The sequence below is a fragment of the Moschus berezovskii genome, chromosome 9, assembly GCF_049115385.1.
Source record: "Moschus berezovskii isolate FMDL1 chromosome 9, NW_MosBer_1.0, whole genome shotgun sequence".
NCBI classification, from domain to species: Eukaryota; Metazoa; Chordata; class Mammalia; order Artiodactyla; family Moschidae; genus Moschus; species Moschus berezovskii.
Genome location: NC_142468.1, coordinates 76,048,223 through 76,072,713, shown reverse-complemented (window position 1 = coordinate 76,072,713; position 24,491 = coordinate 76,048,223). Strand labels below are relative to the sequence as shown.

Below are 24,491 nucleotides of genomic sequence, written 5' to 3'. Positions count from 1 at the left end.
GGGTGTCTGGGAGCAGCAGCAGCAAGGGAGACCAGCTCTAAGTTAAACTCTTTTAGACATCATGTTCTGAGGTCCAGAATGGTGTTCAGAATTTTATCTTCCTTTCCTTTAAATGGGATGAAAGGGAAGACTAATAGCAAAGGTTTTTCTGTGAGAGCTTCTGAGCTTCCAGATGTCTTTTGGTGACAACATTGAGAGCTGTGAGGGTGCAGGCCAGGGAACACAGCAGAGAACAAAGATTAGGAAAACGAAGCCGATAAGAATATGTCATCTATGATGCAGACGAGGATAGGGATGACAGCTTACAAATCACCCAGAGGAAAAAAATCAGCCCACGAATTGTAGTGTCTGCTCCCATTCCTTCCCCCAAAGGACTGAAAAAACTTACTGCAGCAGGTAAAATGGCCTGAAAACCAAGGCTGGGATGTTGGCGACCAGAACACACACACAAACAGGGGATTTTGTTTTCTGAGGGGCTGTAATGCACACAATGTTTTATATTCAACAGATGGTTTTCCTAACAGCTCAAGGCAAGAATTGCTGCCTCTTTCCCCTTTATGAGGACATGCTCTATGTTTAAAGAGCTGCTCTATGGTTATTCTAAGCCTCTGGGTTATTGTTGTCAAAGAATTGCAGGCAGACTCCCTTTCAATTGCCCTTCCTCTGACTCCTGAGCCATCACAGAACTGAAAAGGCCTCCCAATTATCTTGTCTCCGTGTTATTAAAGTGCAGTGCAATGCTACAGTACAATGTGTTAACATAATACAGCACAATTCTATTATAAAACAGAATCCTAATAATAGACTTTGTTATTCTGAAGGTCAAATCATGTCTCTCTATACAAAGGGTCGATTAGGCATCTCTTTCATTACAGCACAGACGATCTCTAAAAGCAGAGTTCTTCTAAAGCATCCCCTTTCTTTATAATATTCTTCTGCTCAAACCCTAGGACAGCCCCCCATGTCATAGGGAGTGGAGTCCAAGAAGAGTGGGCCCAGATTAGACAATACAGTTTCCTGAATAAAAAGACCAAATCTTGGTATTCACGGCTATAATCTGTAACTTATCATTCTTTCCAGCTTTGTCTTCTATAAATTCCATACACAATCGTCCAAATGCTATCATCATTCTTCTCTGCAGTTTCCTGATTCCTCTCTCTTACTCTATTTACATCCCCCGCCCCCGAGAAGAAGACCCTTCTTAGAGTTAAAAGTTTGTCTGTTGTTGCTGAGATAGCTCATATTCTTCATTTAACTTTCTGTTCCAATTCCAGTCTTCTAGAATTTTCATCCTGTATTGGTCAACTGCCATTTCTGACCTATTGTTTTGTATTGGTAGTTACCTTTCTGTATTTTCATTTTATTTATTTTTTGAACTAGAAAATTAACTCCTTCATTTTGCTACTGTTTAGATTTGTGTATACTTTAGACCACTGCTTCTTATACTTCAAAGTGCATGAGAGCTGTCAGAGTATCTTGTCTGAATGCAATTTCTGAATCAGTAGGACTGGCGTGGGGTCTGAGACCCTGCATTTATAACAAGCAGATCACACTTTTGAGTATCAAGGCTTTAGACCTCATGGAGTTCTTAGAACTCTGAACACTGACAAGATCTTTTTCTCTTCCTTATGTTGAGCCAAAGTCTTATAGACAAGTAAGCTCCCCAAATCCACAGGGTCACTGGACTTTGGACTCTGCCTACTCCAGGAAGCTCCTTTCCTTGGGGATGAGCCTAAATTACCTAGTTCTTTGTTTTTCTCCAGCCTCACTGAAGATCGCCTCAGATATGCAGATGTTACCAGTCTAATGGCAGAAAGTGAAAGGGAACTAAAGAACCTCCTAATGACGGTGAAAGAGGAGAGTGAAAAAAACTGGCTCAACATTAAAAAAATTCCCATCACTTCATGGCAAATAGAAGAGGAAAAAGTGGAAGTAGTGACAGATTTTATTTTCTTGGACTCCAAAATCACAGCAAATGGTGACTGCAACCATGAAATTAAAAGACACTTGCTTCTTGAATGGAAGCTATGACAAACCTAGACAGCATATTAAGAAGCAGAGACATCACTTTGATGACTCTGTCTGTCCGTTCCATCGCTCAGTCGTGTCCGACTCTATGCGACCCCGTGGACTGCAGCCTACCAGGCTTCTTCGTCCATGGGATTCTCCAGGCAAGAATACTGGAGTGGGTTACTGTTTCCTTCTCCAGGGGATCTTCCCGACCCAGGGATCGAACCCGGGTCTCCCGCATTGGGGGCAGACGCTTTAACCTCTGAGCCACCAGGGAAGCCCAAATAGTCAAAAAGATCCAAATAGTCAAAGCTATGGTTTTTCCAGTAGTCATGTAAGGATGTGTGAGTTTGACCATAAAGAAGAGTGAGTGCCGAAGAACTGATGTTTTCAAATTGTAGTGCTAGAGAAGACTCTTGAGAGACCCTTGGACTGCAAGGAGATCAAAGCAGTCGATCCTAAAAGAAATCAACCCTAGCTATTCACTGGAAGGACTGATGCTGAAGCTGGAGCTCCAACACTTTGGCCACCTGATGTAAAGAGCTGACTCAGTGGAAAAGACCCTGATGCTGGGGAAGATTGAGGCAGGAGAGGGGACGACAGAGGATGAATGAGATGGTTGGATGGTATCACGGATTCAATGGACGTGAGTCTGAGCAAACTCGGGGAGATAATGGAGGAGAGAGGAGTCTGGCGTGCTGCAGTCCATGAGGTCTCAAAGAGTCGGACACGACTTAGTGACTCAACAATAACAACGTGAAGAGAGCACTGCCTGTGCTGGGTGCTTGGTGAATACCTGTTTCCAAAGAGCAGTGACAGAGGGTGCTCATCTCCAATGCCCTCATGTCATCAACATGTTTTCCCCCCTTTGCCTCAGAACCAGTACACAGGCCATTCTTTCTGCTAGCAACTTCTTTCCCAGTTGTTTCCAAAAATATATTCTTTAAAACTCGGATTTTAAACCTTTTTAGAAGGCATTAAAACATGACCCCATATTGCTTCAGTCATCCTGTCTTTCTAAGAAAATACACTGACTTGCAGCTTTTCTATTATCCCAAATATATGGCTCTTAGAAAAATCTTTAAAGCTCTTTTAAGGTCCAGTTGATATGCATGTTGCAGATAATAACACTGTACAAAGTGTTAAAATGATTTATAAAGCTAAAACACATTGTAAATAAAGAATATTTCATATGTACTAAAAATATGCATGCATGCTAAGTCTCTTCCATTGTGTCCGACTCTTTGCAACCCTATGGTCCATAGCCAGCCAGGCTTTTCTGTCCATGGAGTTCTCCAGGCAAGAATACTGGAATGGGTTGCCATGCCCTACTCCAGGGGATCTTCCTAACCCATAAATCGAACCTGTGTCTCTTATGTCTCCTGCACTCATAGGTGGGTTCTTACCACTAGCACCACCTGGGAAGCCCCAATTATATACTCATTTATTTCTGCTCCTCTTGCCTCTGCAATTTTATCTTTTTTAACATTTGATCCAGGGAGAGGAGACTGTCTCTTTTTGTAAAGTGCCAGAAATTTAGAGCTACCCAGAACCCTAATCATTTACAGACGGGGAAAGGAGGCACAAAGAGGGTAAATGAAGTCAACCCGAGATGTCACAGGAGGGGAAGGACAGAGGCAGGAAGGGAGCCCAGGTCTCCTGCCCTGGAGCAGCCTCTTCTCCTCCCAGCCTCCCTGCCGCCTCCTCCTCTGTGCCACAGCACCAAGAACAGAGGTGTGATCACAGTGGGTATTAAGTCACTGCCACAGAGTATTACATCTGAGGAGGGTGTTGGCATTTATATGGTCTATCATCCTGTTTCCTGGTACAGATGGAGGAGGCAAAGCCCAGAGGAGTCAAGCCAAGCCTTTCTGGGAGCCCACAGCTTGTTAGGAGCAAGCCAGCTGACTCACAGTCCAGTGTTCCTACTCCTGGTGCCAGCAGCCTCGTGTACATAAGGGAGTTCTGCAGACAAGAAATAAGAAGCACCTATTGCCCCTTTGTGTAGCTGGAAGCACCAACCTGACTGTAGTCTATTCCCGGCCATTAACATGTGCAACTGTGCTTGGGTTTCACAGCATGTTTGAGTTTCAGAATCAATTCTATTCAAAGAGCAGCTAAGTCAACTTCCATGTTTCAGTGATTCTCATCAAAACATTAAGTTCAATTATACCAACATTCACAATGACAATTCAAATCAGAATAAAAGGATAATTCTAATTCATTGACTTTTCTCTCCTGCCAGGGACATCAGTGCACATGCAATTAGTACTTCCTTTGTGATCCTGAGAAACCTGGGGAACATTACCATGCCAAGGCACAAGGCAGGGAATTAAAGGGGAGCGCCTTGCTCATTCTGTGCCTATATCTGGCTGAGATGGTAAAGAGTTCCTGCAGTGCAGGAAACCGGCCTTCAATCCCTAGGTCAGGAATATCCCCTGGAAAAGAAAATGGCAACCCACTCCAATATTCTTGCCTGGAGAACCCCATGGACAGAGGAGCCTGGTGGGCTACAGTTCATGGGTTTGCAAAGAGGTGGACACAACTGAGCAACTAACGCTTTCCTTGGTCAATCTCTCTGGAAGTTTAGACTTACATTTATGCTGCATATATCAACTATTATTTGCCTTGATTCTTCAAAAATGATTGTATAAGAGCTGTCTTCACCCCAGGGCTTTAGATCTGCAAAGGTCAGTGTGCCATGAGTGAGGAGGAAGAAGGTCTCACCCCGCTCCCTGGAGTTCCCTTCATCTTGTGGACACAGAAAGGGGTGGGGAGGTTGATGGATTTACCATTGTCAATCTCGTAGTCAGCAAAGGCAAGTTCAGAGCCTTTATTGGTGATCAACAGCTCCCCATTCAGCGTGAAGATCATTGAAGCATCATCCAGGTTAATCATACATCCAACCACATCTCCTGGCTGCCAGGTCCGTCCGAAATACCCACTCCCTTGATGCCAACGCTGGCCCTAGAAGACAAGAGCCCAGGGATTAGAAAAATGGAGGTCCTAGAGGTCCCTGTGCTGCTGGAGAAGTGACCCCATGAGTAATTTCTCCTAATGGGCAGTGGTGCCTGGTTTCCACAAGATACTTCCCTTTCTACCAAGGACAGTGCTCAGGGATAAGTGATCTATCTACAGATGTGGGAAACCAAGGTATACAAGGCTCATCAGAAAAGGTGGCCCAAGTCTCCCAATACCTAGTCAGCTATGTAAATGAGCTGGACTCCCCCTAAGACAAAGTGGCAAGATTGCCCCACATGCTTGGCTGCACAGTGTTCTGTAAGCTTCCCCTGTCGAGGGGGCTGTGGGTTCAGAGGCAAGGCAGATATGGAGGTGATTACAGAAAGGTCTAGAGTGTACAAGCCCTCCCCTTTGCCCTAGAGCAAAGGGACAAACACTAGGTGATGAGTGTACTATGGTCTAAATGAGTCCATGTGGTGGCTCCTCCCTTTTGAAGCCAGAGGTCCAGATACTCAGCACTTCTCACTTCTGGAGAATGGTTTGGAGCAGAAAAACCTAGACTGACGAGTGGTGAACACCAGCCAGACTCACCCTGCTGCCTTCAAACACAAAGGCTTGGTCATCTGCCCCCAGCTCAATGTCAGGTCGGCAGCCTGGCCGGGCCCAGCCAACACGCATGTCGCCTCCAGTCACCACCTCAAACTCGAAATACCACTTTCCAGATCTCACGGCATAAGAGCGCTCTACCCGGAAAAAGCGGATCTTGTCTATGCTGACTTTCTCCACAGCTGGGTCAGCTATCAAGAAGGAAAGGGAGAAGAGATTGCGGAGGGGGAGAGAGAACACACGCTTTTAATATTTAGGGAGGACTCCTCAAAGGATGTTCAACAACAAAGGCTGATGGCAGATCTCTTGCTAGTCAATACAACATTTTGTTCATAAAAGAATCATCGTTATCATCATCATGTCATAAAAACACAAACTACCATTCACTGTGTGAGTGCTCTGCGGTAGAAAGTAAATCTCAGTGTTTCCTCCCAATAATCCTGTGAAATCAGTGTTATTGTCTTTATTTTGCCAATGACGAAACAGGCTCAGAGAGGTTCACTTGTTCAAGGTCATACAACCAATAAACCGAGGAGAGCCAAGATCTGAACTCTCTTACTCCAAATCCACCCCCTTAACCACTTTTTACTGCCCCACGTGCCTATGGTATAACTTGGGGTATGAGGTGGCAGTGACATGTTAAATACTTGTAAGGTGGTGATTTTAATCAGTGATAGAATTCAGTTGAGAGATGACATTACCTGCCCCAAAGTGAGATGATATTCATGTTGGGAAGATTAGAGAAATAATGGTTAACTTGGTTTTGGGACCAACTATCCTGAAAAGCTCAGATGTGCTGGAGGATAACTTATTCCCTATCTGGGTCATAGATGTGCCCATTACAGAAATATCTGGTCAATGGAACACAGCTCTATGATCAATATGGTTCTCCCTCCACCCCCCTACTTCCTAAAATTCACCATTGTTTTTAATATTCTTTAGCACCAACAGTATTTCTAACAGTGCAAATTAGACCTGTTGAACATCAGTTTTCCTCCAGAAGAAGATGTGTTTAGCAAACTGGAGCGAGAATGAACAATCTGCATGCATTACCTAGCTCTTGGTCTGATGGCTCAATGTTATAGCCATAACCAACAAACGTCCGGACAGCTTCACGAAGGCTGTCCCTGTTTGACTTCTTGGTACGCTCATCCAGTAATGAATATGGCACCAAACGTGGATTTCTTTTGTTCTTTAAATCCTACGTGAAGCCAAAGAAAAGAGAATCTAAGAAAATGCATTTCATCTTTACAAAGAGCCTGTCCCACTCACATATTCCCAGCAACAGTCCTGGTTTCATGTGAGTCTGCCAGCTCTTCTCCCAGTGCCTTGATATTTACCAATGAACATATTTGCCACTTCAGGATTAAATGAGTATAAATGGAAAATTTGTACTAACATTCAAAGCCAGCAGTAAAAATCACATTTTAATAATGCCAGCCTGTGACTAAAATGAAGTGTCATGAAATTAGTTAGAATCCTCCATTCCCAAGGCGAGGCAGATGGGGGTTTGCTTAACTATTCCCCTATGAAAGATCATGCATGATTTAAACTGTTATGGCCTCCTCACAACAGATTCTTCACAGAGAGGCATCTCTGCTCACAGAGAAACATTTGAAAAGGTGGCAGAGCCACAGTGGGGCTGTTGCACTATAATAGCACATATTTGTATGAGAGTCCTTCTCCGGTCCTTAGTGGGGACTAAGAAGATGACAATGACAATGGCAGTGATAAGTCATCATAATCTGACACGCTGTTTTGAATTCCCCACTCCCTTCCCTGCCACGGTTACCTAGTTATCATCTTCTTGGTTCCAGACATGTGCAGGTTGAGAGGTTCAGGAATGAATGAGCACGTGTGAACACAGCTATCTGTGAACCTCCCTGATCCTGAGCCTTACTGAGATGAGGGGCTTATTTCAGAGCGAGAGGTGCACCAGGTGGTTTAGGGATGAATCATGGTTCTAAACTCCACCTACCTTCTTGCTGGGCTCTCATGCTGCCTTTGGATGAGCCAAGAACTCTGACTGGGAATTCTGGCTCCGTGGACTGAAGTAACGGGACACAGGCTTATCATTGGGCTGGTCTGCCCCTCTCCTGGGCTAGTTTCCCCTTCAGTGGTACATACTTGGGACCACTCCAAAAATACTGCTGAGCTATGATGTTGATTCGTGTGAGCCTTATATTGGCCTTGGAGAGTGCGTGAAAGCTCAGCTTTCCATGGGAAAAGCAGCAAGACAGGGAATAAGAGAAGAAGCAGCCAGAGGCAATATACACAAGGCAACCTGATCACAAGTGTATCGGACTAACAAATGAAGCGTAAGCCTATGCACTGCTGGAGTTAATGTCAGCATGACCATTGTGAACTCCATTCAGCCCCATGATTCTATCAATAACGAATGTGCTAAGGGATGAGCAACAGACTGCAAAGGCAGCCTCCATCTTCCAATCTAATACCCACCAAAGCAAAATGCCTTTTTGATAGATGATCACATCTCCTGGCTTCTCCATCAGGCCTGACCCAGCACCTCTCACCTGTTGAATGCCATAGGTCCATCCTTGTTTTATTCTGTCTTTTGCCCAGACATTGTGTGCATTTTCTGCAAGTTTATCCACTAAAATTTCTTGAGGAGGTAACAGCTTCACATCAGACAAATCCAAAGGGGCTGGCTTATAGCCATTGGACATCATGTAGCTACAAGTAAATGCAAAATATATATTTTGAACAGAACTGTAAATCTCCCCCATTTCGGATTTTTGACCAATAGCACAGGGTCATAGAAAGATAAGGCTACAGTCACAGGTTCTATGTGTTTTCCACATGGCTCAGTGGCAAAGAATCCGCCTGCAATCCAGGAGACAAGGGTTCAGTCCCTGGGTCAGGCAATCCACTCCAGTATTCTTACCTGGAGAATCCTGTGGACAGAGGAACTTGGCGGGCTACAGTCCATGGGATCACAAAGAGTTGGACATGACTCAGCAACTGAGCATGCAAGCACAGGTTCTCCCCTTGGCAGAATGGATAGCTCAGTTTGATTTCAAGTCTTTAGATGCAGCCCTTAATTCATCATCTATTTTTTGCCAATGTGTGTTACAGATCAGAGGTGACTAGTGGAGAAAATGGATGGTCTGTGCAAACACATCCTTATTTCTCGGAAAACTACTCTGTGCCCTGAAAACCAAGGGCACACTCAGTTTAATTCAGCATCACCCAAATATCCTTTGCCTCACTTCACAAACACAAAGGTTATGACACACTGAGCAAGGACGCGACCTTGAGCCAAATGATTTCTTATAAAGCAGCAGAATATGATTGCTGTTTTAGAAAACTAAACCTTCACTTTGAGAATTAAAAGAAAAAAATCATAGCATTAGAGAGTTTGTGAGCTTGAAATGACCTTCATGGTTTGCTGTCCAATCCAAGAATCACAGCCACAATTGTCTGTAACTTGCTACGTAATGTGAGGATGGGAAAAGCTCAGCAGGAGCCCAGGGAGATGGATCGTGTGAACGGAGAGAAGCAGGGTCCATGTGGAGTGACACAGGAGAGCAACTGACCATAGTCTTGTGGGAATGTGAGTCCAGAGGCACTCACAACCCCAAGACCATTGACTGCTCAGATCAGGGCCAGAACCTAAACATGATGACTTGCAGACCAGGGCTACTCTACCCAAGAACCTCAGAGCAGTAGGAGATGCAAGGTCTACTGTAGGCATGATATTGTCCCTCATCTGCCTTCTAGGGATGCCTGACCTTGGGTAAGGTCACCATGTGTTGATCACTGAGCTCTGAACCCAGCCACCCCTCCAGCTGCTGCCTCTCAAACGTGTAGCTCTTGGCACTAGGAGCTGCCTCTGAGAGTGGAGCTTGGCAGCCTGGGGTTTCACAGGGAGGAAGGGGAAGATAAGCCTTCGATTAGAGCTGGCAACGCCTTGGCTCTTAAGTCATGACAACACCTGGGTGTGAATGCATGTGCCCCCAAGGCTGGCACACGTGTGAGTGAGCAAGCGAGCCAGGGGACGTGCCAGCAAGCCCATATCTGAGAGTGTGAGAACATACGACGAGTGAATGTACAGAGGAGAGGGAGAGAAGGAGACATCCAGATTTAGGGGCCAAATTAAATCTTGGCAGGGAGGCCCATTTCTACGAGATTCACAAGGCTGGCCCGATGCCAGAGGAGCGAATCTTTGCTGTGGCTACCGACCATATTCAAGTTCTCATGCCAGTTGCTATTCTTATAGACCATGACAGCTTATCCTTCTGAGTGCCGCATCTTCTGGCTCAAAACTAACAATAGTAGATAGTAGTGTGGGTCCAGGCAGAAGGAGTAAAAAGAGAGGAAGCCTGGAAACCCTGTACTTCAGCCGGTTTCTGCTTGGGATATGAGTACAGTCTAGACTCCTGGAGGAACTGCCTGACCTGGTTCTGGAAGTATCTGGGGCAGTTCCCTGCCTCTGTGTGTGGACCTCCTGTCCTCCCAGTTTAAATATTAAGACTGAAGCATTAAAGTTCCCAACCATTAAAAGATCACCTACTTTTTGGGCAATTTGACCTTCTTGAGATCGTCCTCAGCAGCTGGGTTAACGTGAGCAATGTGGCACCCCAGGGCCAGGAGAGTTCTGTGATGTAGTGGACAGAGAAAACAAAGGTCAATGGCAAGGCAGAGGACGTGAAAGCCCCAACCTCCATCAGAAGTGATAAAAGCAGACTATATTCACTCATTTAGACCAGAGGTTGCCAAACTTTTTCTTACAGGTAAGATAGGAAATGCTGTAGCCTTTGTGGTCGTTAGGCCTCTGTTACCGTTACTTACCCCTGCCACTGCAGAGGGAAAACAGTCATAGACAAGATGCAAGACAATATGAAGAGCCTGCCTTTGTTACAATAAACATTTTTTTTTTAAACCAAAATAGGTGGCTGGTTAGATAAGCTTGTGGATCTTAGTTTGCCAACTCCTGAATGCATAGAATAAGAATGCAACAAAAAGTCTGCTCATTCTGGGAGACCTTTTCTAGTTTATGAATCTGCCTTAGGATTGTATCCTGATTCTCTGATTCCAGAGGACAGATGGGACCCAGAAGTTAGCAAGCATTTCCTGGGTACTCCCTGTACACAGTGCCTTGAGCTGTGCTGCACATGAGGTACCAAAGCCCCATCCTTGAGGAGGGTCACTGTGATGGAAGACATTATACATGGGTTCCTGTGAGACAAGGCACCTGACAGAGCATCACTATGCCAGCAAACCTGAAGGTTAAAAAGTCCCATAGTGACAAGGAGCAAACAGAGAAATACTAGGCAGAGAGCACAGGTAACAGGTACAAAGGGAATTCAAGAAGGGAGACATAAACTTGGGCTAAAAAAAATAGTGAAGATCTGAATCAATGTTTAAACTGTGGGTGGGATCATAGACAAGCTAAAAGTTATTTTTAAGTTGAATGTTAGTTAATTAAACTATGTTTTCCCATTGATTTTTAGAAATGCTGTATCCTTTTTTTTTAATATTCAGAATCTCATTTAACCATTAAAACAATTATGAAGAGATAAGAACTGTTACTATCCTCATTTTGTTGGTGAGAGAACAGACTTAGGTTAAGTTGTTCAATTTCAATATGACCTAGAACCTACTATGTATCTTATCTTCTTTTCTTAATGATACATGAACTAAAAGAGGCAATTCCCCTCGAGAAGGAAAAGGCAGCCCACTCCAGTATTCTTGCCTGGGAAATCCCATGGACAGAGGAGCGTGGCGGGCTATGGTCCATGGGATCTCAGAGCTGGATATGACTTAGCAACTAAACAACAAAAGAGGCAATCAGTCTTTTGCAAGTTTCTCTTCCTTTTTTCTGCCTACATTTTCCTTGTCCCTGGCAAATAGCAAATGGTCTCTAAAGAACTATATATGCTAAATAACAACAGTGGATGTATTATTCACTATGCTAAACCCTTTTGTTGCATGAATAATCCCCATTCCTGCTAATTTGTCAGACTGCATAATGTTTTTGAGCAAGAAACAACAGGTTTGTAGATTAGTTATAAGGCATTAAATCATCTACTCACTGTTTAATCCAAATTCAATTCAATTAAACACTCACTTTAAGGTTTCAGTTGACATTTGTAGGTTATAATTCTTCTCAGTTTCAGGCAGCTTTGAAAACTCAACAAGGCAGGGGTGTTGTCTTTTATTGTCATCCCGTATCTAGGTGACAACATAAGAAAGAATATAATTTTAAGTTTTCACAACCAGCGCTGCCTGGGGAAACAGAAAAGGACACACTTTGAAACATGGCCCAGGCAATTCATGTCAGGCAAAACAATGACAGCTATTTGCTGATAGACAAATAGACGACCTTCTCTCTAGTAAGTGACACATGCAGTCCCAGGCTGCTGGTGGCTTGTGTTCTGTGCACTGCTTCTAGTCAAGTGTTTGCATTCAGAACATACTTTCCCAGAGAAGCAATTTTATTCATGACAACCATGCATCTGCCTATGCCAAATTCATAGAACTCTGGTGCCACTGCAAGGTAGCATTCTTCAGAACATAAAGGACTACAGACTCTGGACCAGCACTGTCTGATGGAAACACAGAATCAGCCACCAAAGGGAACTACATTTGTAATTTCAAATTTCCTAGTAACCACATGAGAAAAGCAAAATAACAACAACAGAAATCCCCCCAAAACCAAACCAAAACAAAAAAACCCAAAACAAAAAATCCCCCCCCCAAAAAGCCAAAACCAGGTGAAACGAATTTTAATAATGTATTTTACTTAACCCAATATACTCAAAATGTTACCATTTTAACAAATAATTAAGAAATTATTTCTGAGCCATTTTATACTGACTTTTCATAGAAAATCTTAAAAAAAAAAAACCACTGGGTACTTTCTATTTACAGCACATGTCAATTCAGGCCAGTCACATTTTAAGTGCTTAGTAAGCCACTCCAGTACTCTTGCCTAGAAAATCCCATGGATGGAGGAGTCTGGTAGGCTGCAGTCCATGGGGTCGCTAAGGGTCGGACATGACTGAGCGACTTCACTTTCACTTTTCACTTTCACACATTGGAGAAGGAAATGGCAACCCACTCCAGTGTTCTTGTCTGGAGAATCCCAGGGATGGGGGAGCCTGGTGGGCTGCCGTCTATGGGGTCACACAGAGTCGGACACGACTGAAGTGACTTAGCAGCAGCAGCCACATGTGGCCCATAGCTATTGTACTGAACAGTGAAGATCCAGACATTAACTCACTCATTCATTCGTTCATTTATTTCACAAACACTTGAATGTCTACTAGCTGAATGTCTACTAGGTGGTGGGCTGCGGGCTAGACCTTAGGAGTTCAATGGTGAGCTGGGATAGGATACAGTCTTATGGGCAGTAATACAATCATCAAAGAAGTAAGTGTTTAATTGCAACTGTGATTCATTTTCAAAGGAGAAATCTGTGGCATTACAAGAGCAAATAGCAGAGAGGGGGTCACATATAAAGAGAATATTTACCAGCTATATCAATATATAAGTGCTGGGGTACAGGGACCCTTTCAGTAACTAAGCTGGATGGTACATAATTTGAGAGTGTCAGGGTCATAGGAAGCTTTAGAATCATGGATCCTTCTGCCTTCGGACACGACCTTACACAAATCACAGAACAAAGTCCATTTACGTCCTCTTTGAACAAGATTCTCTAGTGAAGGAGATTTCTTAACTTCCTCCAAGTGTCCATGAATCTTAGTGATACATCTGAAAACCACAATAAACAAATTCTGATTCACAACAATGAATCAGCCTCTTTTCACCAGCCATGCAGAGAGGACAGCTTTTTCTGAAGAGAAATAAAATGTGAGGGCTCTCAAGGAGGAGCTGAGGGATGACCACACTTGATATTCCCTGAAGAAAACACCCAGCATTTGGGAGTAAGAAGGAAAATGGCCTCTAGGTTGGCCTGTGCAGAGCCAGTCTCCCTGGCACACCTAACCACAGTTCAACAAACTTCTGAGGAGGGCTGCTAGACACAGTGAGAGCTGGATGGGACTCAGTAAGAAATAGGTTTGGGCTCGTGAGGTTTTTGGTTCTTATCATTTGAGTCTTTGAAGAACTCTTCCAGGTAAAAGGCTACCCAGCCCTCCACTCTAGCCAGGCCACTCAAACACATACCTTGCCAAAAGTCCAGCCAAGCTCTATTTTATTCATTCCCCAAAGCTCGTGGATGTTTTCAGCCAGCCTGTCTCGGATTTTCTCTAGATGAGGTGGTAAAACAACCTAAAGGAAACAACAAATGAGAAGTCAGAACTATGAGAATCAAGTTTATTAAAAACTTATCATTAAATCTAGGCAGATCAGATACCCCAGATGAATTCACTATATGTCACTAAAGGAAATTAACCCTGAATATTCATTGCAAGGACTGATGCTGAAGCTGAAGTTCCAAGACTTTGGCCACTTGATGCGAAGAGCCAACTCATTGGAAAAGACCTGGCAGAGATTGAGGGCAAGAGAAGAAGCGGGTGACAGAGGATGAGATGGTTGGATGGCATTCCCAATTCAGTGGACATGAGTCTAGAAGAGACTGGGAGATGGTGAAGGTCAGGGAAGCCTGGCGTGTTGCACGTCATGGGGTCACAGAGTTGGATACGACTTAGCAACTGAACAACATGTCACTCAAGAGGGGCTGTTTCTAGAGACTCCTTCCTCTCTTGGCTTCCTCTGGACCATCTCTCCCTTTCCATCTCTCCCTGTGCTCTCTTCTTGAGAGATCTCATCCATCCGCAGGTGGTCACGCCTGACCATCCAGCCTCCATTCACGGTCTCTCTTGCAGCTCAGATCCACTATTCCAACTGCCTGCAGGATTTTTCCACCAAAGGGAACTCAGTATGTTACTCAAAGCAGAATTCATTATTTTTCCTTTAAATTTTTTTTTCGTAATTTTAGCTTCTCTTTTTTGTTGAATGAATGTGTCCACAATTGCCTTAAACCTGAAAGTCATCTTAGTGTCTTTTGTCTTGGCATTATACTCCCACTTTCACCCCCCCAACAACCACAGCTAATCAGTCACAAAATCTAACATGCTTATTTCCTAAACATATTTCTGAAGGTTCCCCTCCTTCACATCACTCAACCTTGTTATTTTCTACCTGGACCATTACAAGACCATTCACAATTGGTCTCCCCAACTCCCACCAATCTAGTTTTCACACTGTGACCAGAGTGATGAGCTGACAATAATACAATTACATCAAAACACTCCTCTTGAGCATCCCCAAGTACCCCTGACTTTCCTGACACAGACTAGATGTATTAACCAAGAATATAGTGCCATTCTTCAATCCGCTCATGACAGTCCTCCCAAACACATCCTTTCCAAATCTCCTAAAATTCTCCCCAAAGGTCACACTGTCTCACAGTTCTGTGCCCTTATATATGCAATCTTTATTCTTATTCTGTTCCGTCGCTCAGTCGTGTCCAACTCTTTGCGACCCCGTGGACTGTAGCCTACCAGGCTTCTCCGTCCATGAGGTTCTCCAGGCAAGAATACTGGAGTGGGTTACCGTTTCCTTCTCCAGGGGATCTTCCCGACCCAGGGATTGAACCCGGGTCTCCCGCATTGGAGGCAGATGCTTTAACCTCTGAGCCACCAGAGAAGCCCATTAGCACTCCCCATAATACACATAATATGTATACTTTCCCTGCCCCCATGCCATATGACAAATGACAAAGACTCTCTCCTTGGCCCAATCTCTAGATGGGTGTTTCTGAGCTATTTTGCCTTAGGTTCAATCCTTGGGCCTTGTCTTGAGGATTCCAGTTTGAGCAAGAATCTTGCTAATTCAGTTTACTGACAACCCACACCCTTGATATCTGATCATCCACCATGACTGATCAAATTTATTCACCCCCCATCATCCCCCAGGTGATATCAGATCACTCAGACCTGCCTTCAATGAGAATTGTTAGGTCAGTTTAGTAAGAATCCATCCCAACCCCAATGTTCCACTTACTACTTTAGCATCACTGACATGCCCTCAGCCCCACCCCCACCCTATTTCTTGGCTGTAAATCTCCACTTGTCTGTGTTGTATTCAGAACTGACCCCAGCTCTATAATGGAGTTCCCTTTCCTCTATTTCAAGAGCTTCTAAGTAAAACCTGTTTATACCTCTTTAACTGCTGCCCAGCTCTGGTTTTAATACAAATTCAGTTCAGTTTAGTCGCTCAGTCATGTCTGACTCTTTGCAATCCCATGGACTGCAGCACGCCAGGCTTCCCTGTCCATCACCAACTCCCAGAGTTTACTCAAACACATGTCCATTGAGTCAGTGATGCCATCCAACCATATCATCCTCTGTCGTCCCCTTCTCCTCCTGCCTTCAATCTTTCCCAGCATCAGGGTCTTTTCAAATGAGTCAGCTCTTCACATTAGGTGGCCAAGGACTGGAGTTTCAACTTCAGCATCAGTTCTTCCAATGAATATTCAGGACTGATTTCCTTTAGGATGAACTGGTTGGATCTCCTTGCTGTCCAAGGGACTCTCAAGAGTCTTCTCCAACACCACAGTTCAAAAGCACCAATTCTTTGGTGCTCAGCTTTCTTAATAGACCAACTCTCAATCCATACATGAATACTGGAAAAAACATAGCTTTGAATAAATGGACCTTTGTTGGCAAAGTAATGTCTGCTTTTTAATACGCTGTCTAGGTTGGTCATAACTTTTCTTCCAAGGAACAAGCATCTTTTAATTTCATGGTTGCAGTCACCATCTGCAGTGATTTTGGAGCCGACAAATAAAGTCTGTCACTGTTTCCCCATCTATTTGCCATGAAGTGATGGGACCAGATGCTATGATCTTAGCTTTCTGAATGTTGAGTTTTAACCCAACTTTTTCACTCTCCTCTTTCACTTTAATCAAGAGGCTCTTTAGTTCTTCTTCACTTTCTGAAATAAGGGTGGTGTCATCTGCGGATCTGAGGTTATTGATATTTCTCCTGGCAATCTTGATTCCAGCTTGTTTGTCATCTAGCCCAGCATTTCTCATGATGTACTCTGCATATAAGTTAAATAAGCAGGGGAACAATAAACAGTCTCCTTTCCCTATTTGGAACCAGTCTGTTGTTCCATGTCTAGTTCTAACTGTTGCTTTCTGAACTGCATGCAAATTTCTCAAGAGGAAGGTCAGGTGGTCTGGGATTCCCATCTCTTGAAGAATTTTCCACAGTTAGTTGTGATCCACATAGTCAAAGACTTTGGCGTAGTCAATAAAGCAGAAGTAGATGCTTTTCTGGAACCGTCCTGCTTTTTTGATGATCCAGCGTAGGTTGGCAATTTGATCTCTGGTTCCTCTGCCTTTTCTAAATCCAGCTTGAACATCTGGAAGTTCACGGTTCACATATTGTTGAAGCCTGGCTTGGAGAATTTTGAGCATTAGTTTAGTAGCGTGTGAGATGAGTACAATTGTGCGGTAGTTTGAGCATTCTTTGGCATTGCCTTTCTTTGGGACTGGAATGAAAACTGACCTTTTCCGGTCCTGTGGCCACTGCTGAGTTTTCTACATTTGTTGGCATATTGAGTGCAGCACTTTCACAGCATCATCTTTCACGATTTGAAATAGCTCCACTGGAATTGCAACACCTCCACTAGCTTTGTTCGTGGTGATGCTTCCTAAGACCCACTTGACTTCACATTTCAGGATGTCTGGCTCTAGGTGAGGGATCACACCATTGTGATTATCTGGGTCATGAAGGTCTTCTTTGTATAGTTCTTCTGGGTATTCTTGCCACCTCTTCTTAATTTCTTCTGCTTCTGTTAGGTCCATACCATTTCTGTCCTTTATTGTGCCCATCTTTGCATGAAATACTCCCTTGTTATCTCTAATTTTCTTGAAGAGATCTCTAGTCTTTCCCATTCTATTGTTTTCTTCTATTTCTTTGCACTGACCACTGAGGAAGGCTTTCTTATCTTTCCTTGCTATTCTTTGGAACTCTGCATTCAAATGAGTATATCTTTCCTTTTCTCCTTTGCCTTTCACTTCTCTTCTTTTCCCAGCTATTTGTAATGTTACTAGAGTTTTGCCAGGAGAATGCACTGGTCATAGCAAACACCCTCTTCCAACAACACAAGAGAAGACTCTACACATGGACATCCCCAGATGGTCAATACCGAAATCAGAATGATTATATTCTTTGCAGCCAAAAATGGAGAAACTCTATACAGTCATCAAAAACAAGACCAGAAGCTGATTGTGGCTCAGATCATGAACTCCTTATTGCCAAATTCAGACTGAAATTGAAGAAAGTAGGGAAAACCACTAGACCATTCAGGTATGACCTAAATCAAATTCCTTATGATTATACAGTGGAAGTGAGAAATAGATTCAAGGGATTAGACCTAATAGACAGAGTGCCTTAATAATTATGGATGGAGGTTTGTGACATTGCACAGGAGGCAGGGATCAAGACCATCACCAAGAAAAAGAAATTCAAAAAGGCAAAATGGTTGTCTGAGGAAGACTTACAAAGAGCTGTGAAAAGAAGAGAAGCTAAAGTTTTTAATACAAACTCCCCCAATATCTATCCTTCTGTTGTTAGCTCAGTGTCTTCCCCAGATACCTTCAGGGAAAGTTTCTCTATCTTTTCCCGGCACCTTGCTCCTCTCTCCACAGAGGTCACAAACTGGGGACTCAAGTTTTCTTCTTGCCCCCTTCAGTTCAGTTCAGTTGCTCAGTTGTGTCCGACTCTTTGCGACCCCATGAATCACAGCACGCCAGGCCTCCCTGTCCATCACCAACTCCCGGAGTTCCCTAAACTCATGTCCATAGAGTCGGTGATGCCATCCAGCCATCTCATTCTCTGTCGTCCCCTTCTCCTCCCACCGCAATCCTTCCCAGCATCAGAGTCTTTTCCAGTGAGTCAACTCGTCGCAGGAGCTTGCCCCCTTATTTTCTCTAAATGACTACTATTACAATAACAACAATAAACAATTATTACCATTTTCATTTATTAGTTGATAGTTCATAAGATGCCGGAGAGTTCATAAAAAATTCAGATTTCTAGTATCTCCTGACCAGTTGGAAGATTCTAACATTGGCTTGACACTTTTACTTGGTGATTATAAGCTAGGGCTAAGAAATCACCACCTGCTTTAGGAGGGCCTGCACCCTTGATCTGCTTCCCTTCTGTGTCACCTCCCTGGCTCTAGTGTAATGATTCCTAGTGTTTCCATTATTTACAGAAATCCCAATTATGTTTAAGGAGGGGAGCTCATGGAGAATTTTTTTTTTTTTTTTAGAAAAAGTATACCAAGTCAGTGATATGCAAGGAGACTACAGAGACAAGTAGCAATAAAATATTTAAGCTATGTATAAAAGGCACTATTTGACTCTCGACTAAAGACAGTCTTTTAAAAAACCAACTTATTATTGAAAAGTCAAACTTAAGTGGCATATTTTGATAGTGGTTTAAGTTTTGACAAGGAGCAAAATCGGGAAAACTATTAGCAAACAAATGACTACTGTATTTGGGTTTTACTGGTTAAATAAGATAATCTGTTTAAATTAAGTGCTCCTTAGTCAATCACAGCCTGAAAGTCAGACTTAAAAAAAAATTACACGTGTGCTTTTTTTTGCTTCTCTCTTCAACTTGGTTGCGAATTCCCAGAGAATCTTGAGACATTTCTGCCTGTGTCTCACAGAGCCTGCTACAATGCCTGGTGTGTAGCAAGTGCTCAACTTGTTCATGGATTACAAAATCCTTAGACTTCAATTGTCGCATATGGTGGAAATGTAAAGAATAATGGTTGTTCACATATCATGACAATGCTACAAAATGTATAGTAAGAATAGTTCAATGGTGAAGAAGCAAGGAGGATTTACCCTATTACATTATCTCTGTGGGATGCCTCCTGTTGGCAGGCTGAACCTACCTGACTGGTATCTATAGGGCATGGGATGAAAGACGCTTGGGAGAGGAACTGGGTGGTACCCAACAGATCTCGAACTCCTTCAGTATCACGTTTATACTCTTTGACAGGCTCCAATCTCATCTTTTCCTTTGGAAGTAAGGCTTCATAGCAAGGGGCATAGCCAGAGGGAGGCAGGAACTTAAATTCTCCGTGACGTCCACCCAGCAGGAAACGCACTCTGTGTTATTTGGAGAGACCAGGAAGAGAGAGGTTAAAAAAATATGCCAGCCCAAGTACGTGAAAGTTAAAGATCAGTTTCCCCCATACAAATTATTTTTTTGGGAATTGAATGATGCCAGATTCATCACAGTAAACACCCTAAAGTATACATCATAGTAAACACCCTAAATTGGAGATAAAGCCAAGTATCAGTTCATACTGCCCACAATTCTCAATTGACCATGTCCACTAAGTTCTTAAAAATTAAGATACATTAAAATTGCTAGATTTTTTTCTTTTTCTTAATTGGAGTATAATTGCTTTACAATACTGTGTTAGTTTCTGCTGCACAGTGAAGTGAATCAGCCATGTGTATACATACATCCCCTTTCTCTTGGGCCTCCCTCCCACCCATTCCTGTCCCACCCCTCTAGGTCATCACAGAGCAATGAAAACAACCCAATCCAAAACTAGGGCAGAAGATCTAGATGGACAATTCTCCAAAGAAGACATGTAGATGGCCAAGAGGCACAAGAAAACATGCTCAACATTGCCAGTTATTGGAGAAATACAAATCAAAACTACAATGAGGTATCACCTCACACTCATCAAAATAGCCATCATCAAAAAAGTCTACAAACAATAAATACTGGAGAGGGTGTGGAGAAAAGGGAACCCTCCCACACTGTTGGTGGGAATGTAAATTGTTACAGTCACTATGGAGAACAGTATGGAGGCACTTTAAAAAGTAAAAATAGAAGTATCATATGACCCAGAAATCCCATTCCTGGGCATATATACCTTGAGAAAACCATAATTCAAAAAGACATACACTCAATGCTCACTGCAACACTGCTTACAATAGCCAAGACATAGAAGCAACCTAAATGTCTATTGACAGATAAATGGATAAAGAAGATGTGGTACTTATATGCAATGGAATATTACTCAGCCATAAAAGAAATGAAACTGTGTCATTTGTAGAGATGTGGATGGGATGGACCTAGAATATGTCATACAGAGTGAAGTAAATCAGAAAGAAAAAAAAAATTATCATATATTAAAATCACTAGATTTTAAAAAATCAAGTTAATCCTTACCCTAGTTGGAAAAACATTACTATAGATATCATTAATATAGACATTATTACTATAGTTTGAAAAGAATAACGGTTATAACGACAGATTTTGAAAAGATCACATTGAACAACAGCATGAGAACTTCAAGTCTTTCTACTTGAGAGAGATTATTCTCTCAATGAATTACACGACAATGAAAGAAAACATGCCATAAATATTTGGGGGAAACAGGAAATTCCTAGTTTAAGGTGCAAAAAGATCAAGTAACAGGAGAATATTAAACAAATGGTATACATGGCCGGAGATGTTAATAGAAAAGATACACTGAAGAGGCTGCAGTTCCCCAAAGCAGCCATATGAGGGAGACTGTGAGAAAGGATCAGCAGGTGGTTACAGCCCTGGGGGGCCAAAGGGGCATAGTGTTTGCTCAGTAGGGTTCCAGAGCCTTCTGGGGAGCACCACTGCCTTGTTGGCATCCAGGCCTAATGCCCTGGCCCACTCCAGCAGTGCCTACAGGGACCTCCCAAAGAAGAGGGAAGAATCCTTGTAGGGCCACACTCAGGGCTGGCACTGATTACCAACAAACTGAAACCTTTAAAATATTTTAATTCTGCATTCTGGCCGAATATCATCCTCATATATATTGTTAAGTTAGAGTTAGAGCACAAAGTTCCTCTGCAAGAAGAGAGTGAAAGTGAAGTATCTCAACACGACACTTGATAGGCTTTTAGGTTTGAGACTAGAAATACAGCTTTTGCAAATCAACTGTAACCATATTAAATTGACAAGAAAATATGACTGTAACGTTAAGTAATTAGGACATGACAAGATATACAGCCCTGCAGGATCACCAATAATCTCACACAGGAAAAATCCATCCACATACATAGCAGCTGCACGTATTCACTCCCTCCCACTTCCCCTCAGCATAACCAACTATGATATTTACTGAGCCCACATGAACTGCACTGTTCTCAGCACTGTGGATCCAGCAATAAATAGAGAATACCCCATCCCTAGTGTCATGGAGCAGGCATCCAACGAGGCAAAGAGTCATAACAACTGATTGGGAGACATTTGACAAGGAAATAAAGGGGGAGCCTGAAACAACTCAGGGAAGGAGGCGGGTGCTAGACTGGGGTCTAGAAAGGCTTCTCTGAGAGGGAGATATTTCTGTTAACCCCAAAGGGAAAGGAGAAGCCAATGAGTTCAGAATCTGGAGGAAGAGCATTCTGGTGAAAGGAACAACATGTGCAAAGGCCCTGAGGTAGGGAAGATCTGGGTGGAGGGCGGTGTGAGTGAGACCATGGGGAGCCCAAGCGGTAAGAGACGAGCTGGCAGGGGGCAGGGCCAAACCAGGCAGGGCCTCTTTCTTTCAGGTGAGGAGCTTCTGGGGGATTTGCGGAGAAGAAACACAGGATTCTTTTCACTGTTTCACGTAGACAGGTCTGGGGACCAGTTAGGAGACAATCTAGTCCCAGGGAGAGATGAGAGTGGGTTGGAACAAGATGATGAAGATCAAGCTGGAAAGCAGTGGTTAGATTCCAATTTTGTTTGGGAATTTGGCTTGTTAGGAATTGGTGATGGAGTGGGCCTGTGTGTGTGGAGGGATATATGGGAAGGTTATGATCCAGCAAAGCTCTCACAGCAATACTCTCCACTAGGTCTCACTTCCTTTAACTGGAATATTCTGGTGGGGGGAAGCCTTGCAGCAGAGTCTCAGTGTTGACTGAGTAACTGTGATTATAAGCAGCTAATGATAAAACTGGAAAATAAAAGTCTCTCCAAGTAAAAGATATTAAGTTTCTTCCCCCCTTCCCAACATAAATTCTTTATCCAAATAGCATTTTATAAAATGCTGCTTTAAAATTAATTACAGAAATCATATGAAGCCTCCCACTTTCCAATTTTAAAGTACGAAACAACAATAATAAAGAATTAGAACCACAATTATTCCCTGCGAGTGTTCCTACATTAAACGTTATATAACAGGACACAATCTATGTGTATTAAGAATATGAACAATTATATTAGAACAAAATTGAGTCACTAGTCTGCAATGTTACTAATTTAGTAAACCTTCAGGAAATAATAATTAGGCCTTAATATTTGTGAACTTTCTGAAATTCAGTTGCAACAGAACAGACTGGTTATGGACATGTTGGAACATGCTGGAACTATGGGACAAAACTAAATCATTTGGGGACAAAACTAAAACATTTTGAGCAAAGAATCTGTGTGGGAAGTTTTCTGCTTTTCCCTTCTCACTGAGCATTCTTTTGGTGAAGAGCTGAATGCCCAAGAGGAGCTTGTACAACTGGTGTATTTCTTGTTACTCACTAGTGTATGGATTCTAAGACCAACTAAATGATCTCTTACCAGGACGTCTAGATGGACTTAATTACTCATAAGCCCTATTGCCAGTTATGTATAGTTTTAACATTTCTCTTATGCTTTAAAATCTGCTCTTGTCCTCTGGATAGAGAACAAATCAAGAAAGGTAGAAATCCATGTAGCACTTAGGGAGAACAATGCTGCTTTTATATTCAGTTATTAAAAGGAGAATGATAATTTGGTTATAAATTTTAATCTTATCACCTCGAATGGCCACAAAGATAGTAAAATAAAAAATTAACATGTTTACTGCTTACTGAAGCATTCATCTTCCAGTGCCATTATGCTGTGCCTTAGTGGGTAGAGAAAGAAGGGTGGCTTCCCAAGCCCTGTCAGACGGGAGCCCTGCTCCCCAGCAGGCAGGACTGGACAGGAGCTGGTGTGGGCACACCGCCATCTGTGGCTCCTCCCCTCGCTGCCCAGAGTCTGCAGGAAGGGCTCCAACAAACCACCATGAAGGCCGGTGGTCCTCATAAACCCTCTCCCAGAGACTGCCAGCAACCAGGTCAAAGGGAACAATTAGGGATAAAATACAGGTGTAAAGGGAACAACCAAAAGCAAGAAAGAAAATACCTGAAGCCTACTTTAATGATGTGAGGATATTAAAATGGGATCCCCCTTTGTCTCTGGTTTAGCAGAGGGCCCAGATGCAAATAATTCAGAGGATGCCAATGTTTTCTCATCCTGAATTGAGGTGCTGGACCAACTATGAGGAACCATGAAAAGGCTGTGAAATCAGTGCAGCTTTAGCCCACCCCTTACCTCCACACTGATAAGAAAGGTAAAGAATTCATTTGGAGAAAAGTTGTCAGGAAGAAGAGGGTGGAAGTCCTTTCCCATCTGGAGTCAAATGAGGGCTTTAAGGAACTACTCAGAAGCTTGTGAGTGTCCCTGGAATGTAGCAAGGGACATGTTTACCTAGTGATGTCACAGAGCAGAGGGACAGGTGAGCCAGCTGCTAGCCATCAGAAAGGAATCCTGCCTGGAAAGGCAAATGACTAAGCAGAGATCAGAAACCCAGGGCTTTGGGGAGGCAGGAGGCCCACGTAACTGGAGGGGGAGGGGGAATGGAGGAGGCTTGGGGTCAGCCAGAAGGGAGCGACCGGCACAGGTGGGGAAGCCAAGTCAAGAGATTTGAAGTTGGATGCTCCCAGCCTGGGGCTCTCCAAGAAACCTACCAAAGAGCCTCCGAAGAGAGAGATGCAGCAATTATGTAGCAGCTACAAAAAGGCTTGATGTCACAAGGCAGCTGCACCAACTCCATGGAATGCACTCACCCCTCAATCATCTTGGGTCTGGTCTGGACCCTAGACCCTGGAGGGGCCTGAGACAGGA

General features: G+C 43.3%; 1 protein-coding gene across 3 annotated transcripts in view; it reads right to left on the bottom strand.

Moving 5' to 3' along the window:
- RYR3 (ryanodine receptor 3) overlaps positions 1-24,491 on the bottom strand; it is a 569,645-nt gene that overhangs the window by 210,334 nt on the left and 334,820 nt on the right. For all 3 annotated transcript variants that reach the window (XM_088839832.1, XM_088839833.1, XM_088839834.1), the window contains exons 20-27: positions 19,486-19,702; positions 13,729-13,833; positions 11,669-11,772; positions 10,112-10,195; positions 8,112-8,271; positions 6,631-6,778; positions 5,563-5,768; positions 4,803-4,977 (exon numbers count right to left, since the gene is read on the bottom strand). In XM_088839832.1, the coding sequence (XP_088695958.1) occupies positions 4,803-4,977; positions 5,563-5,768; positions 6,631-6,778; positions 8,112-8,271; positions 10,112-10,195; positions 11,669-11,772; positions 13,729-13,833; positions 19,486-19,702 (1,199 nt within the window). The remainder of the gene's footprint in view (positions 1-4,802; positions 4,978-5,562; positions 5,769-6,630; positions 6,779-8,111; positions 8,272-10,111; positions 10,196-11,668; positions 11,773-13,728; positions 13,834-19,485; positions 19,703-24,491) is intronic.